This window comes from Aphelocoma coerulescens, chromosome 5 (genome assembly GCF_041296385.1).
Source record: "Aphelocoma coerulescens isolate FSJ_1873_10779 chromosome 5, UR_Acoe_1.0, whole genome shotgun sequence".
Taxonomy (NCBI): Eukaryota; Metazoa; Chordata; class Aves; order Passeriformes; family Corvidae; genus Aphelocoma; species Aphelocoma coerulescens.
The window spans coordinates 3095137-3111825 of record NC_091019.1 but is presented as its reverse complement, the minus strand read 5'-3'; the positions used below and the strand labels follow the sequence as shown (position 1 = coordinate 3111825).

The 16689-nt window shown below is 41.2% G+C and overlaps 1 protein-coding gene and 1 long non-coding RNA gene across 5 annotated transcripts in view; both read right to left on the bottom strand.

Moving 5' to 3' along the window:
* Positions 1-967: 967 nt before the first annotated feature.
* On the bottom strand, positions 968-11991 carry LOC138111142 (uncharacterized). Of its 2 annotated transcripts, XR_011151258.1 has the most exons (8): positions 11734-11991; positions 10007-10071; positions 9508-9628; positions 4496-4732; positions 4308-4379; positions 4115-4235; positions 2329-2414; positions 968-2240 (listed from the first exon to the last, which is right to left on the bottom strand). It is a non-coding gene; the product is annotated as an uncharacterized lncRNA (long non-coding RNA). The 2 variants fall into 2 exon arrangements; XR_011151257.1 differs by having other exon boundaries at positions 4115-4379.
* An 867-nt stretch (positions 11992-12858) lies between these two features.
* The window catches only part of LOC138111141 (golgin subfamily B member 1-like), a 34286-nt gene continuing 30455 nt past the window's right edge, over positions 12859-16689 (bottom strand). For all 3 annotated transcript variants that reach the window (XM_069016385.1, XM_069016386.1, XM_069016387.1), the window contains 5 exons: positions 16167-16334; positions 15175-15272; positions 14684-14818; positions 13964-14078; positions 12859-13466 (listed from right to left, as the gene is read on the bottom strand). In XM_069016385.1, the coding sequence (XP_068872486.1) occupies positions 13308-13466; positions 13964-14078; positions 14684-14818; positions 15175-15272; positions 16167-16334 (675 nt within the window). In that variant the 3' untranslated portion in view covers positions 12859-13307. The remainder of the gene's footprint in view (positions 13467-13963; positions 14079-14683; positions 14819-15174; positions 15273-16166; positions 16335-16689) is intronic.

Genomic DNA, 16689 nt, shown 5'->3' with positions numbered 1-16689 from the left:
TTTTAAGCACAGAAAAATAATCTTTTACATCATTTAAAAATGGTCAGATGAGGGAAATTTAATCCTCCTCGAGCTGCTGATGCAGATGAATGATACATCCAAGTTTTTAGCCTGTTTTTCAGACGTGAACCACAGGGCTAGTCACAAGCTGGTTTGTCAAGCTGATGCACAGAACTCTGCTGTCAGGAATGCAACTTAAATATTAACCAGAAGTCTGCAGCAGCCCTCCCACCGTGAGCACATCCAGAGCAGAGGAGAGATGGTTTATTTATCCTGCATGGAATTGGAAGTGAAACTTCACCCAAATGAAATTGTGTGCATGGTGCCACCTGGGTTTATTCCAGCAGGATTATGATTCTGGATTGTTTTATTTTGGGGAAAAAAGCTCGATGAGGATTGTGACTTTGAGGCTGCAGCATGTAGAGACTTCAGGAGGTGATGTACTTGTGTTTTAAACTGCATTACTTTATGAGGGATTTTTATTTCTGATACCCCAAGAGCTGTTTCCCAGACTTCAGAAGCAGGTCTCTCTGTTGAGTTCTATATTTTGTAAAAAACCTAAAATTTTGCTATTCAGATTTTTTTTCCCCTAAATTGATTCCTGCTCTTCATAACCTCCCCTTTCAGCCTCTGTACTTTCTCCCAGTTGCCAGTGACATCAGCTGTTGTCTAGGAAACCCATCTTTGTGTTCTCCCAAGCATCCCAGCCCCGATAATGAAAGAAATCCCTTTGCATCCCTGGGTCACATCATGTTAATTCAGCAGCTCTGGGGGAGAGCCAAGCAGCTGATTTAGGGAGCAACCTGCACAGCAAAATGCTCTTTACAGAACAACCAGAGTGAAGGAGCTTCCACAAGGAAAACCTTCCTGACAATCCCCAGCAGAGGTTGGCTGGACAGGGAATTGCACACATTCAAGCTGATCTCTCATCTTGGGCATTTCACAGAGCAGTGGAAGCCAGGGCTGCTTGAAATTCTTCTCTGATTTTATTAGAGGCTTCCAAGTCCTTTAAGAACATCGTTTTCTCTGGGCCAGAGAGGAAACTGATTAAGAGTAAACCTGCTAAATCCAGAGCCTGATCACAAACAGCTCTCTAGAAAACTCCTCAATATTGGCGTCAGCTTCACTGAAACCACTGTTTCTTCATGGCTAAGAAGGATTATTTGCCAACAGCAATTTTGGTTTTGGCTGCAGGGCTGCAACAGTGCAGCAATCTAAGGTTTATACATATATATATATATTTATATGTATATTACATACACACACACACACACAAAATGTACAGGAGACACAGCTGGAAGAAGCCATGAGGAATAATCTGGCTACTCCCATCTCAAGGAATAATCAGCTTTGGTTCTGTCTCAGCCTGCTCTGAAAAATGGCCTTTAGGAGGGATATTCTGTGAGGACCACAAGTGGATTGTGTAAAAGCTAAAGGGGGACTGCTCATTCTATCCCAAAAGAGAGCAGATATCTGAAAAACATGGCAACAGAGAGCAAGAATGAATGGATTTTGAAGAACTCCTTTTAGCACAAGTAGATTATTTGTTGTCCATACCTCCTGACACATCTCCATGATTTTTTAATGATCTAACACACTCCTTGCTCCAGGGAAAACAAGCCTGCATTAAAATGATAACAAAAAAAGCCCTAATCCTGGTGATTTATAGTCTGTTACTGAGCTGTGCAAATGATCCACTGTCCTCAGAATATTAAAGCTATTTGCCATTCAAACCCAGACTGGATTTTCACAGAGGACCTCTCCCATTACCTGAAGGTTAGATCAATATCACTATTTGTAGGGTGTTTGAAATACATGCCAGGAGACATTTCCATATTAAAATTCAACAACATATTACACTGACAAACTCCTTCTTGCCCAAGGCCAACCTCAAACAGGAGATATTTTACCCTGTTCATCTCATTCTCCTCCACAGCAGCCTCTCACATCTCTGGGCTCGGCTTCTGCCTTCGCAAATTTACTTCACTTCAAAGTTTGCAACTTTGGTTGCTTGTTGCCACCATGTCACAGTTCTGGCCTTCTTTGAGTCAGGACTGTTGTTTTCTGCAATGTCCTGTTAAACCAGCACAAAGGGATGTGGAATTTGGGTGGTTTTCTCTGTGTTTTGCACACTGGTCAATGTGATGGAGACTCGGCCACACTGTCACACTCTAGACAAGGCTCAGCACCTCTCCCCAGAGTTTCTGGCTGTAGATTCACAGAGAAATCAAAAGCTTTGCCTAAAATCAAGGCAGGCAAACCAGAATTTTAGCAATTTAGAGTTGCAGCAAGTGCTAATGAATTAACTGGGACCCAAAGCTTGCTCACCTTGCCATTCACTGCAGTCAGCCACGTGTCTCAGCCAGCAGTGGGAGGGAAGAGAGCCTGGATGACCCCAGCAGCCTTTTCTATCCCTGTTAAGAAGGGAAGTGCATTAGGAGTGGAATCAGAAATGTGAATGCTGGCCACTATAACCTTTTAATTGTGTCAAGTGTATTTTCCACTCCTCTTGTTGGATGGGAATGCACAATCAGGAGGCCCAGGTAATGAGACCTGCAGGCTTTGCTTTTTACATGAAATCCTCATCAGGATCACCTATTATTAACCTCTGCAGCAAAAAGTTCACCAGGTCCTTTTCCTCTTTCATTAAAAGTTTGCCAGACAGGAAAAAGGGTCAGTTCATCCCAAGCATGGTGTCCTCAGTGACCTCAGGAAGTTTTCTACCAAGGTGATTTGCTTCCACCTTTATATATTTACCTCTCTTCCCTCCCTTTTCTGCACACATGAGGTAAAGCAGATGTCATTTGCCCATAACCCCTAATTAACATGACCAACAACCATTTTAATGCATGGCTAATGATTAGTTTCAGGATTTTCCATTTCCATCTTGTATCTCCAAGACACTGCTGCTTTTTGTAAAACGTGTTTTCCTGTATTTAGAGATTCTTAGAATGTCAGCAAAGCCCTACTATAGAGTTCACTAATTCCAAGAAAATATTGTTTCACCACAGATGGAACATCTAACTTTGAAGAAAAAATGGAGGGAAACCCCCTCAAAAGAAACCTTCAAAATGCTCTTTGTATTTTGTGAGTGACCATCAAGATCTGTGACATAACTGATGACAAGTGTCTCCTCAGATCTCGTATCACTTACCAGGAACACATCCCTGATGGGAAATGCAGACTTGAATTGCAGAGTTAGAGGAGGCTGAAGGCTCAGCAGTCCCTTTCAAGACTCCCATTTCAAATCTGACTGTCAAATATTCAGTGGATTTAATAAATTGCACCCACAGGAGCCATTGCAGCTGGGCTGGTTTACATGTGAGGGAACCTCATGTGGATGAATGTTTCCCCCTACAATTTACTCCTAAGAAAAGAAGGTGCTTCCCCTTGGAAAAAAAATGTTTGAGGGGAAATGCCTGCTTCTTCTAGTATGGGATAGATTTTTCTTCCATTTAGTAGGAGTAACATTTAAATGATGATGACAATTTTTCGTTGTTAAAGCAATTCTGAGAATTCATGGAAGCTCATTACCAAACTAGAAAGAAGCAATGGTGGAAGTAAAAAAAAAAAAAGTTTGTATTAAACAAAAATTAAAAATTGAAAACCTAAAGAACATCCTTCACCTTTAACAGTCAAACAAGGACAAGTAAATTCTTAGCAAATTGAATGGAATTTTGCTTTGATCCTACAGGGGACTGCAAATACAACTCAGTTGCAGAGATCTGAGTTCCAGGGTTGGTGCTCTTCACCATCACACCTACGAGAGGTCAAGATTGAAATGTGACTTATGTTGCTCAGGCAGGTGATAGGGCCAGTGAATAGTGCTATTCCTACATGTAAGGTGATTTATTATCAACCTGAGAAGTCACACAAACTGAAACCAGAATAATAAAGTCAAATTCACTCAGAGGCTGAGGAATTTATGGTTTCCACTTGCTTGACAAGACATGGATACTGGGAATTGGAACTGCCTGCTGTTCTAAAGTGGGAGTGAAGGTAAGATCAACCCCTCTCGCTTTTAGGTAGCTAGAGCAGAACTTTGAAAAGTCCCTTTTGACAGATTTTGCAGCTTTTACCATTAAGAGACCATTTGAATAAGGAAAAAAATCACCTTAAGATGGAACTGGCAGCAGTAAACTCGTTAAAAATCACCTTAATCTTCATCGTGCTTGGAGGCAAAGCTGTCCTCTCCTTCTGCATATGGCCCCAAATCCCAGGACACACTGGGGTTCCTGCAGAGACAACGTTTTTCCCACAGAGATCCTCATGGAACAACAACATGTTTGAAGTGGTTTTGTGGATACCTGCAGATTCCAGCCTTGAGTGGAAAGAAGTTTCAACACATTATCTCTCTCTTCATCCCCTTCTTCTTCCTACTGTGAAAATGAGAGGAAAGCTCACTTGTCCAAGCTGTCTCCCTAAGAAAACTCCAGGAAGAAAACAGCTGTGTGAGGCTAGGAGAGCTAGGACAAGAACAGAACCTCCCACTCACCTCCTTTGTAACCTCAGCATAGTCATTATAAAAGCAAAATACTCCTGGGCATCAGCACCACTCATTCCCAATGGCAAATTCCTTCCCCTGTCCATCAGGAAGCTCCAAGCTCTTTCCAAGAGAGGAGGAGGAGGAGGAGGAGGCAGCAGTTGCTGTTTCCTGTTGCAAATCCAATGCCACATAGCATGAAGGACCCATTTTCCACTCAAAATGAATAAGGCATTTCTGATACCAAACCTGCACACAAACAGTCAGATTTTAGACATAAACCAAGTATTTATGACAGTCATAATTCCTGTGAGGTGCCCATCTTTTTAGATGGGATTATACAGTGCCATCAGGCTACAAAGGCAGGGGGTATTTTAATTTTCTTTCAAAGTATGTGAAGACTGGAGGGTTGCTAAGGAGTAATTTATAAGAGACCTCCATGCTCAGTCTACTGCTCCCTTACTGGCAGACATCACCATGAGACTGAAATCCAGCACTTCAGTGAAATATTTTATTAGGGATTAAATGGGTTGGGTTGCAGAGGCACAGAGACAGCACTGCCTCAACTGCTACACACACAGCTGGAACATGGAACATCTCCAACAGGATCTGGAACAAAGAGCTGGAAAAAACTTTAGGATCTACACTTAACAGGATCTGAAGGGACAGCCAATTTTATTTTATTTAAATGAATACTGACAGTTACTGCTCCTGAGTCCCCTCTGAACCGTGGCTCTTCTGTGCACGGCCTGTCATGCTCTCTTTGGGATTTCCTTTAAAAGGAAAATCACCAAGGCCAGTAGATATTTTTCCATTAACCCAGGTCAGGTTTTTACTAACAATATTAATTGGAGATGGCACCCTGGAATAATTTTTTTACACTGATGGCAGGGCTGCAACAGTGCAGCAGTCTAAGGTTTATACATATACATAAGCACACACACACAAAATGTACAGAAGACACAGCTGGAAGAAGCCATGAGGAACAATCTGGCTACTCCCATCTCAAGGAATAACCAGCTTTGGTTCTGTCTCAGAAATTCCTCTGCTGGAGCACTCACAGATTCCTCCAGCAAACAAACCCAGTGATAGACTATTAATACCATTTTCAGGGCTTTCTTATCTGAACAAAACCTCACTTGGTCCAAGCTTCAATTCGTTCCATCTCATTCTGCTGCCACCCTCAGCAAAGACAAGAGTTTATCTCCTCTCTTCATGGCAACTTCAGACCACATTTCATGGAATCATTTAGCCTGGAAAAGCCCTCTAAGATCATTGAGCCCAACTGTAAACCCAGCACTGCCAAGGCCACGACTAAATCATGTCCCCCAGTGCCACATCCACACGGCTTCTAAATCCCTCCAGCCTCTGACATGAGGGGGTTAAACTCCAGTTTTGAATTTCAGCAGTTAATGCCTTCACCAATAAAGTCAACTTGTAATGAAAAGTGTGCTTTCAATTAAAGAACACACGAATTACCAATAGTTCATAATCACTGTAATGAATTTAATGCCATCAGTAATAAACAGCAAGCCTTTAAAGAGTCTGAAAACCCAGATTTATCATTCCAGTGTAATGACAGAGAAACAGCCCTAGGCACGTCTACTGTAGGAGCTCTGCCTCCTGCTTGGTAGAGACTGGGCTGTTCTGATGGCCTGCTGGTGGTTTTTATCTCCCAGTTGAATTCTCTCCCAGTCATTCCTGCTAGCAAGCTCACAACTTAATTAATATATTTACACTGTTGCTAAATGGATGCATAATCTTCCCACTAAATATATGCCAAAAGTGGGCACCAAGGGAAGTGGAGAGCCACATCTCCTTTTCCCCAGGTGATTCTATACCTATATTCTGCATTTAAATCACACTTACTTCTAGCCCTGGCTAAGTTTACCATGTGGGCTTTTGGCCAAAAGCCATAAGTTTTATTTTTTTAATACATTACAGCCTGAGTAATATATTTTTAACATATTACTTTCAGTAAGTCATATATTAAATGACATTAAACAATAATATATTTTAATTACATGGAATATATTTCATAAAAATAATTACTTTAAAAAATTTTATTAGTATTTTTACAGCCACATTAAAATGGACAGAAAGCATGCAAGAGCAAATCTGCCAAATTCACATCTATTCACCAAATTTGACCAAATTCACTGGGTTGGGGGTTTATTCTCTTTTTAGCTCATTTTTTTTCTGACCCAACACACTTACTTCTGAAGCACAAAACATCAGGATAGTTTTACAGGTAAGTTTATTTGAGGAATATCCTAAAAGCAAGTATTATATCCTAGAAACAAGTATTATTATGCTCCAAAATGAACTTATATGGAAAAGAGATCCTCTCTAAATTTGAAGCACCTACAATGTCAACAGCTGTCCAGAGCTGGAGTTATTCATTAAAATCATCAGCTGCTTAAAAAAATTCAATTCTGCATCAATCCTCTAAGAAAAAGAAATAATCAGATGTTCCCAGAACTAGGCTTTGGGATGCCAGGCTGTCATTCATTTGAAGGTCTGGAATACAAATGCAGGGAGAAGTTGAATAAGCCAGAAAGGAATTGTGTAAAAGCTAAAAAAAAAAAAAAATAAATAAAGCAGATGTAAGAAGAAAATTACTGCTATTTCAGACAGGGAAGAAATAAGAGAAGGAAACCTCTGTGCTTGTATAATTCCCAAAGTACTGGTGGTTTCAGCAATGAGGAACAAACCTGGACTCATAAAGCAGGAGCCTGCCTAAATCTCTGGCAGTTTCCATGTTTTCCCTCAAAACCAGGCACAACCAGGCCCTGCACAGCCCATGAAATCTGACCTAATGATAACCAGAATGTTAATGGCTAGGGATACTCCACAAGAACCAAAACAATCCAGTGTTGATTTTATAGGTCACGAGAATTAAATGTGAGCAGCAAGCACACTAGCAAAGAGAAATTGCTGAGGAGGAATTATCCCAAATTATCCCAGCATTTATATAAAACATTAATGGTGTCACCAGAGCCAGAAAACGCTCGGTCCCGACGCCGTCCCTCCCATACGTTGTCAGGTCAGCTCCTGGGAACAAAGGAGTCAGGATGGACAATGGCTTTTGTGTTATTTTCCAGTCTGAATACTGTGACTTGAAGCACAGGAGAGCAGGAATGCTCCATTCCATGGCCTGCCTGGGCTCCTCCTCCACTGCCAGGCCCCCCGTGCATCCCGCACCACTCCCGCTCCCACTCCCCGTCACACACCCGCTCTCAGCCTTTGGGGACTCCCCCCTTTGGTACCCTGTGGGTGGCTGGGCACTGCACTGCTGTGCCTTTGTCCCAATTTTGGCACATTACCCAGGAATTCTCTTGTTTCCTCTACATCCTGGTGCTTTCTGGAGTGGGATTTCCAAGCGCTGGGAAGAAATTTGTGGCTCGGATCAAAATCCCCCTTTTTTTTCTTATTTGCAGGAATCACAGCAGTTATCAACTCTGTTTCTTGTCTCTTCCCTACCAGTTTGGGCTTGGGAGCCACCTCCACAAGTAATTCCTGCCCCCATCTAAGTGACAAAAAGAAGGGAAGCTCAAGCTGCAAGAGCCCATTTAGTACCTGAGCCTTATTTGAGCGACAGCCCTGCCTGAGGCCTCCATCATGTTACACCCTAAAATAATCAGTCCAGCCAGGAGTTCACACTACAGGAAAGCACATCCCACCTTTTTAACCTTCCCTAATTCCTTCTTCTAACTCAATTTCAGATGGTCTGCTCTTGCATGCAGCATGACCCAGGGAAGGAACACACACCAGTGTGTGCTGTGCACAGGACAATTGCCAGATGTGGATGAGGGAACATAAAATATGGGCCTACAATTTTAATTTTTTTTTTTTCCTACAGGAAAATGTTATTTCTTGCTGAATGCAGACAGCAGGAAAATTACCAGGAAGAAAAACATAACGGGATGTACTTAGAAAAGTGTTCTTGCAGCAAGCAGGGAGAGAATGAAATCCAAGTACTGTGCTTCCATCTAGAGGAGTAGGTGGGAAATTTATTTCCAAATACCCACTGAGGAACTCCCACTGCTCCTGGATCAGCTTTGGTCTGTTCCTCTGAACAGTCTGGGTGCATGGATATGGCACAGTAACTGAGTTCAGATATGTGGGTTATAACTGCCCCTCATCCTACCAAGCAGAGTACAGAACAATCCCAGCCCTGTATCTCCCTTTCAGCAGCATTTTCCTCAGGGAAACAGTACCAGGAGCATTTCCCTGTGGAGCTTCCCCCCAGACAGTACAGTATTTTCCACATACAGACCCAGATACTTCCCAAAGAGACCAGGACACATGGGATATTAAAGATATTTAGCAGCTTCTCCCATGAACACACCCTGTTGCCTGCACCTGGGACATGCTGGAACTGGCATTTCCCACAGAGCTCACTGCACAATGCCAAGGAAGTCGTGCTGGATGGGGAATAGAGATGCCTTCTGACCACCCAGACATGAAAAGATAATTTTGGCAACAGAAAAAACATGCTGCAAGAAAAAAAAAAAAAATTAAAACCCCCTCTGAAAGGATCAGTATAGGGATAGGAGATCCCAGCATGTCCTTTCCTCTGGAACTGACAGTGAGAATGTCACATGGAATGTGGGCACCACCCATCCTCTTGCTCACTAGGTCAGTTCTGAGGAGAGAAAATAACCCTCCCCTGCACCTCACAGCTTTTGTCCCCAGTTTCAATAATTTAGTATTTCTCCAATTCACCTCTGATGAGTTGCAACCTGTGGGGTTTTTTTAACTTTAGCTCCTTTCTGTCATTGTCAAATGTTTTGCTTCAGTAGGAACTTCATGACTGATGAATGAGCGTGAAGAATAAAATGAAATAAAATAAAATATAAAATATAAAATATAAGATATAAAATATATTAAAAAAAAATAAAATAAAAAAAAAAAAAATAAAAAAATAAAATAAAATAAAATAAAATAAAATAAAATAAAATAAAATAAATAAAATAAAATAAAATAAAATAAAATAAAATAAAATAAAATAAACCACCCACCTTTCCCATGTCATCCCACTTAGGGATGATTCCATGCTCAGTGGGATGTTCCAGTGTCAGGATCCCTCTTCTACTCCGTGCTTCATCCTTTGCATTGCTGTGTTTTTAACCCATTCCAACCCTGCAAAGGATATTATTCCAATATTAGTGCAGTTTGTCAGGAACTTCAGGGACAAAATACCATTTTTAAGTTAAAAGTTCCTGTGAAATACTGTTCCTGCTGCTCCCCTCACAGAATGCACCCCCAAAACATGGAAGGAACTAAAATGTGAATTTGTGGGTAACCACTTTGTACCAACTCCTTCTATAAACCCCCCCAGAAAGACCAAGGCAGCTTCAAAAATGAAGGAAGTGCTGCTTATGCCCACACAGGAGCCCAGCCAAGGTGGGCATCAGCAAACTCATGGTTCTCCACAAGGAATGGCTCCTTTGCCATTGCACAGAGGAATAAAGGGAAGGAAACAGGTAGAAAAGATAAAATCTCTCCAGATTTACTCACTTGGTTGCTCTCTCTGTCTAAGCAGTTCCATTATTTTGCCTTTAAACAGTGAGGTTTCCCCCTTGCTGGAAGTCAAATGGTTGTGAAAAACATGTATTTTGCAACAACTCATTCATTAACATAAAGCAGAGACAGATTTTCTAGAAGAAAAATCACTTGTTAAATACTGGTTTTACTAAGTTTATCACTTTTGCATTAGGAAGCCTGTCATGATTGCCCCAAATAGTATCACAGCATATAAGGCAAAACATTATTCATCACACAGAACTTCAGGGGAAGGTTTTGACAGCCCAGGAAAAAAATTCAAAATCTGACTCATGATATGAATAAAATCCAACAAGTGGGGCTTTTTTCTCATAAGACACCTTCATATCATTAAAACACAGCAATTTTGGGAAAGAATAAACCTAACCAGCAAAGTCAATGCTAAAACCCCGATTTTACCAAGCATGGGAAGTACTCACATCAATTCCCACTTGAATAGGATTTAACCAAGCAAATTAATCAGGACATTGGCAGCCTTTTGTTTCTTCTAAAGGGAAAAGAAATCTCCTGCTGCAGCCTCCAGGGTGCTGGGATATTCTGTTAATTGGCCTCGTGACCCTGGGCAAGCTCAGCTACAGGACACACCCTTGGCTCTCTACTGGGATGTAAGCAGAAATCCCACCTCTCCCAAGGGGGAATTGCCACCTGGAAAGCTCCTTTGTTTAAAATTAACTGCTTCTATGCACGTAGCAGCTGCAACATTAGTAGTTAATGGTAAATAGACCACCAAAAACATCCATTACTTCAAAGTTTTTCCCTCATGGAATGTTCGAATTTGCCTTTTTTTTTTTTTTTTTTTTTTTTTAAGAGGGGGATCATCAATCTCAAATAAATGACTAAAAATAACCCGCAGCAAAAGTTCCAGGGAAGCATTTGCTGTGGTTTTTTAAGCCACTCTGTAATGTGGAGAGCTCACTCCAGGACCTATTCCATATTTGTAGGTGGCAAGCACTTCATGGAAGTGGTTATTCTGGGAAACAGAACAAGGGGCAGCTGGCACAACTTCCCAGGAACACCTCAGCTGGCCAACACCTCTAAGTCCTGCTCTCCCCAAAATTCATGGCAAAGCTCTCACCAAGGGCAGGCCTGATTTCGGGTCCCTGGATTATTTTTAGGACTGGAAAAGTGTCTCTTTAGGCAGTCGAGGGAAGGATTTTATTTTTCCTTCTTTGGCATCTTCACTCAGTAAGGAATGGTACTTCAGAAATGGGAAAGGAATGAAAAACAGCACTTGTCCAGCAAAGTTCTTGTCCCTGACAAGGCAAAAATGGATTATTTTATCGGGTAAATTTGGAAAGAGCTTTAATGTGGGAATGTTTATCCCTTAGTTCTAGTAGCTGGTGGTTTTGAACATTCATGCACATTGCCATGAATTGGTATTTTCTTCCAAAACCCTCAGGAAAAGGCTTTGGACTGCAATAAACCAATTATTTACCAGCAGTATCCAAGATTACAGCACTGCACCCAGCTTCTGGCTCCAACACCACAAACCAGAGGGAAACTCAGTTCTTAAATACATCAGGAATTACATCAGCTGAGACACCGGAATTTGAGGGTAGAGAATGTTAAACAATTTTCCTCAATTTCTCAGGCCAAGTGAAGCCAAGCATTTAAAGTATGAACACTCTCAGGGCAATACTCACCCAGGAAAAGCTGCTTCATTATATATGACATGAACTCACCTCCCAATACATTTTGATCAGCTTCTGGAATGGACTTCACAGGATATCTACAATCAAGCCATTTGGCTCCTTTTTTTCCAGTTTGTGCTTCTCACAGTGACAGCAGGGAGGCCTGGATAAAGCAGGACAGAATTTCTAACACCTCTGGGTCCTTTCCCACTCACTAAGCCTCAGGACAGAGGGTTGTTTTCTCTCCCCTGAAGACAAAAATCCTTCACACTGGATGGACTGAAGGTCCACTGCTGCCTTAGGAAAACATTCTGCTTCATTATAACATAATTAGCTAAGAACAGCTCGTTACCATCCTGTTAACACCCATCTTCAGGCTGGGAAGGGAAAAGTCAGCCTGTTCAGTACTGGTGTTCCCACTGTACCTGGTGTTTAGGAGTTATCTCAGTACTTGGGTGACACCAGGGCTGAACACAGGGGCTGAATCAACCCTGAAAAGGAGATGAACCATCGTTTAAAAAAAAAAAAAATCAATTATAGCAGAATATATTGGATTTACATAAAAATCCAGACCTTTACCAGACTAAGAAATATTAAGGGCCATCATAAGAAGGTGGTTTACAGTATTTACCTGCAGCAGTAACTACCTCTGAAGCACATAAACCACTAAAATATCTCCAAGTCAACCTTGTTTCTGCTCATCAGTAAAACCGATGGAATCCTTCCTTTTCCATATTCACTGGGGTCTCCTTTTCCCACGAGATTCTTTGTTGAATTTATTGATTTGTACCTTGTAGCTGAAACATGTAAAATACACAAGGTTGTGTCTTGAGAAGCTTGAATTTTACGTGTCCTGCAGCTGAGGAACGTTTTGCCTCCAAGACAGGCAGTAACTAAACCCCACCAAGAAAAATGCAAGTAAATTTAAAAAAATACCAAACCCCCACAAGTTACAGAAAGAAAAAAATCACAAAAAAATAGAAGATGGAGATATTTCTGTCATCTCAATTGTGAATCTTTACTGAATCTTTAATTGTCAGCTTACCTCATTACCACACACAGACCTGTGCACCTCGATTTCTTTACAAACTGAATGGGAAAGAAGAAACTTCTTAATTCTTTTATTTTCAGAAAAAAAAAAAACAAAACACCAAACCAACCAAAGAAAATCAAAAATCCAGTAGTTCTTCCTTTATTGCACTCTATAAAACTTCTTGTTATAATCAAGAAGCCAATATACAATAATAGCTTGATATTCCTTTAGAATTTATAGTTTAACTCTTAAAATAAAATTTGTATAGAAAAGATATCATTTACAACCCATTCAGTAGTAATCAACCATTATGTACCCACAAACAATATTAAATAACTTGTATGCAGCAGTTTCCTTCTAGGGCAGAGGGGAATATTTTCTCCTTAGCAAATATAATATCCCACTGCTAAAGGGTGATTCAAGTCAACTTTGGAGCAAGTGTGATATGCACAGATTTCACTGGAGAAGCTCAGGATTCCGTGTTTTGTACAACCGTGTCCAGTGCATAGCGGAACAGCAGCATGTGGGGAGTCTCCAGGCTGGGATTGGCACTGCCCACAGGCAAAGGAGCACCCCAGGGAATGCAGTGGATTCAGAGCACACCAGTGAGGCACAGGAGAACAACGAGGTGTAGTGTGACCAGGTAGGTGAGGAATAAATAGCGGGATTTGGCTCGGGCCGTCAGCAGCTTGGAGCAGTAAAGGCTTCGCCCTCGGAGCCAGCGGCGCAAGGAAAGGGCTCCTCCTTTCATCTGGGGAAGAGACAGAAATTATCAGATGAAGAATCAGGAATACAGATCAGAAACAGCTCCACTGCAGCCTGGATTTGTGAGGCTCTACAAACCTCCTGCCTCTGACACAGCAACTGACCCCAAAACACAACCCCGTTTGGCGATCCCAAACGCCAAAGCAGAAATGATTTAAAGGCCCCAAACCCAGCATTAATAAGAGGGGAAAGGAATGAATGCAAGCTGTGTATTATGCAACTCCACACATAAAAATATGCATTACTGCATTCTGGGCACGCATAATTAAATGCAGACACAGTTTATTTAATGGCCACATGTGCAGCATAAATTTGACTACACACATTTTTTTTAATCTGGACATATGCAGGGTGTTTTCTGGCACAGTTTACACAGCTGCTGGTCTTGGACTCACAGCCCCAGCAGAAAGGAATGAAGGGTGTTTCTCCACCACTTTTAAGGAGCTGATGATTCAAGGTTTTTAAAGGCTTTCATTCCCTTACCTTTCTCACAATAATGTGTTCACTGGGATTGATGATTAAGGCTTCCCTCTCCTCCTCAGCTTCCATCTGGACAGCGTAGTCGCTGGGGACAGACCTGTAACTGCCTACTTCAAATCTAGAGAAAAATGCAAGGCACACAGACATGCACTGCTGAATTACCTCCTCTTTTAAGTACTGAACTGACACAAAACCCATTATTTTGCATACTTAAATTACTGAGAGAAGGTCCCCACAAAAAGCAGACTCACTTTGTGTTGCCAGGTCTTTTTCAGTCCCTATTTACAATCTACTCTCAAGGTGTTTCATTTATTCAGAACTAACCCCCACCATCACCAGCTGACTGAACAGTGATTTTCAGGTGATGTTAGTGAGGGACACTTTATTTAGGCAGGTGGATAATGATATTTTCAATCTAACCAGTGGCTCTGCTAAAGCTGTTATATGGGAGATTTTTTTTCTAAAAAAGAAATAGCACTGACTACTGAGTCTAACAAATGAAATTAAACAAAGAAAAAAAATCCCAAAGCCTGTAACACTTTCTTGATCCAGAGTGTAACTTAGCTTTTTAACACATGGATTTTCACTGTTTCAGGCACTATGGGCTCACAAACAGGTTTGTTTATTATCAGTATTACTATCTCAAAAAAATCTAAGACCCACAGGAAAACCTCTCACTAATCTCACTAAAAATAAAAGGCAAATAAATAATCCGTGTTTTACCTGTTACTTCTCTCCTCAGAGAGTCCGAGAGCCTCTTCTGCAGCTTCTCTCCTCCTCTTCTCCTCTGCCAGTGTTTCTGTGAGCTGGGAGAGAGCCTGCTGCACTGACTCATGTTGCTGCTCAGTCTCTGCAAGCCTGGGACAAAAATCAAACCTGAAATCAGTATTTTATGGACTCAAAGAACTACTTACTTGTTCTTTTTTTATTAGGAAATCTTCCCTTTTGTCACAGACTTCATAGTAATGAGATGCTTTAGCTTAAATATTGAGATAAAGTCACCAATCAGTATATTTATGTACAGAAACAAACCACAGGCATTACCAGATGATAACAATTCAAGAATATGGCTTATGATTCATTTAATCCACTGTAAATCCACTCCTTCCCCTTCTCCACACAAATGCCTCAGAGGGATAGAAAAGCATTACTTTCACACTCACAACACAGCTGTCAGGAAACCAATATTGCTAATACATGCTCTGAGTCCTGACCTTTTCCTGAGCTCATTTAGCTCCATATTGTCTATCTCCACAATAATCCCAGATCTCTCCCGTGGCGCTCCAGGGGGAACTTCTGCTCTGGTTTCATCCTAGAAAATATTAAGGGGGGGGGAGGGAGGAAACCAAACAAGTGACTGTTTTTCTACTTGCCAAAAGTCTTTATTTCAATTACAGCACCACAAAACAGTGGAACAGATCATTCTTTGTGCCGTTTAATGTTTTCATTTCCACCTCTCAGCAATGTCTGAGGGGAAAGAGAAATGCATCTACACATCCACACAGTAATACAGCACTGACCACAGTTCCAGAAGCAAGGCAGCTTTATTTTATTTCCAATTTATTTCTAATTTACAGATCTTGTTTGGATTTATTTCCATTTATGGAAGAGCAAGGGTTGTTTTCCATATGTACCCATATGCTATTTTAGGGTGTTCTATTAATGATTGCTAATGAATAACCAAGGCAGTACAGGGAAGCTTTTTAAAAATAAAGGAATAATGATGAATCCTAAAGGACTGGGTTGGAAGGGACTTTAAAGATCATGAAGTGCCAACCCCAAATAATAATCTTAGAGATGTGTATGAGGGGTTGGCAAAGGGTACTGAAATGCTGAACTGGTGATGTAGATCTCACTTCTGAAAATACTACTCAAGCTTTGTAGAACAATCCAGGACTGATGTGAAATTATCACTAAACTTCCTGATCCACTGAGCAGTGATCACCCAGTTATCTCTGCCAGCTGTAGACCAACTCAAAAAAGATGTTTCAAAACAAAAATATATGTAGAACAGCTTCCTTAAATGAAAAGTCAAATTAAACCAATTTAACAACACTAAAGACAAGTTATCTTCAACACATCATGGGCCAGCAAAAGTACTGAATCAGTACAACAAAAAATACTTATTTCATTTTTAGCAAGAACCCCAGGAAAAGTGGAAGCACAGAAAGAAGAAACCTAAAAATATTTCCATGTATCTGTTTACCTGGACAGAGCCCTGGAAAGATGTCACTTGCATTGCCTGGTATTCCCTCTCCAGCCTTAAGTAACGATTTTGCAGATCGGTGTAATGAAGCTGGTTGTCCCTCAGAGTCTGGGAAAGAGCCTTCAGCTGGGCAGACAGGACAGCATTCTCTTCTGCTGACTGCACAACCTGAGAGAAATTCACACTGAAGTCATTAGAAATTAGGGATTAGCTCTCCCAGGAAATCCCTGCAGATTTGAGACCTGCTGTTTCAAAATTGCATCCACTTTTTGGCAAGGTCACAGTTCAGCTGGGATTTAGATGTTTTATGAGCAGAGGAAATAATGAAAGCTGAGCAGTGATTTCCCCTGTCATCAGCACACCCAAACCAGAAGCTGAAATCTTGTTCCAGCTAAGACAGACCCCTCTTTCTGTCTATAATGAAAAATATTTGACTGGGAGTAGAAGTTCAGAAGTTCATCAATGCCTTCAGAACGCAGAGTCAAAGAAATCTCTCAGTCAAATACCAAGTCAGGAAAGCCTG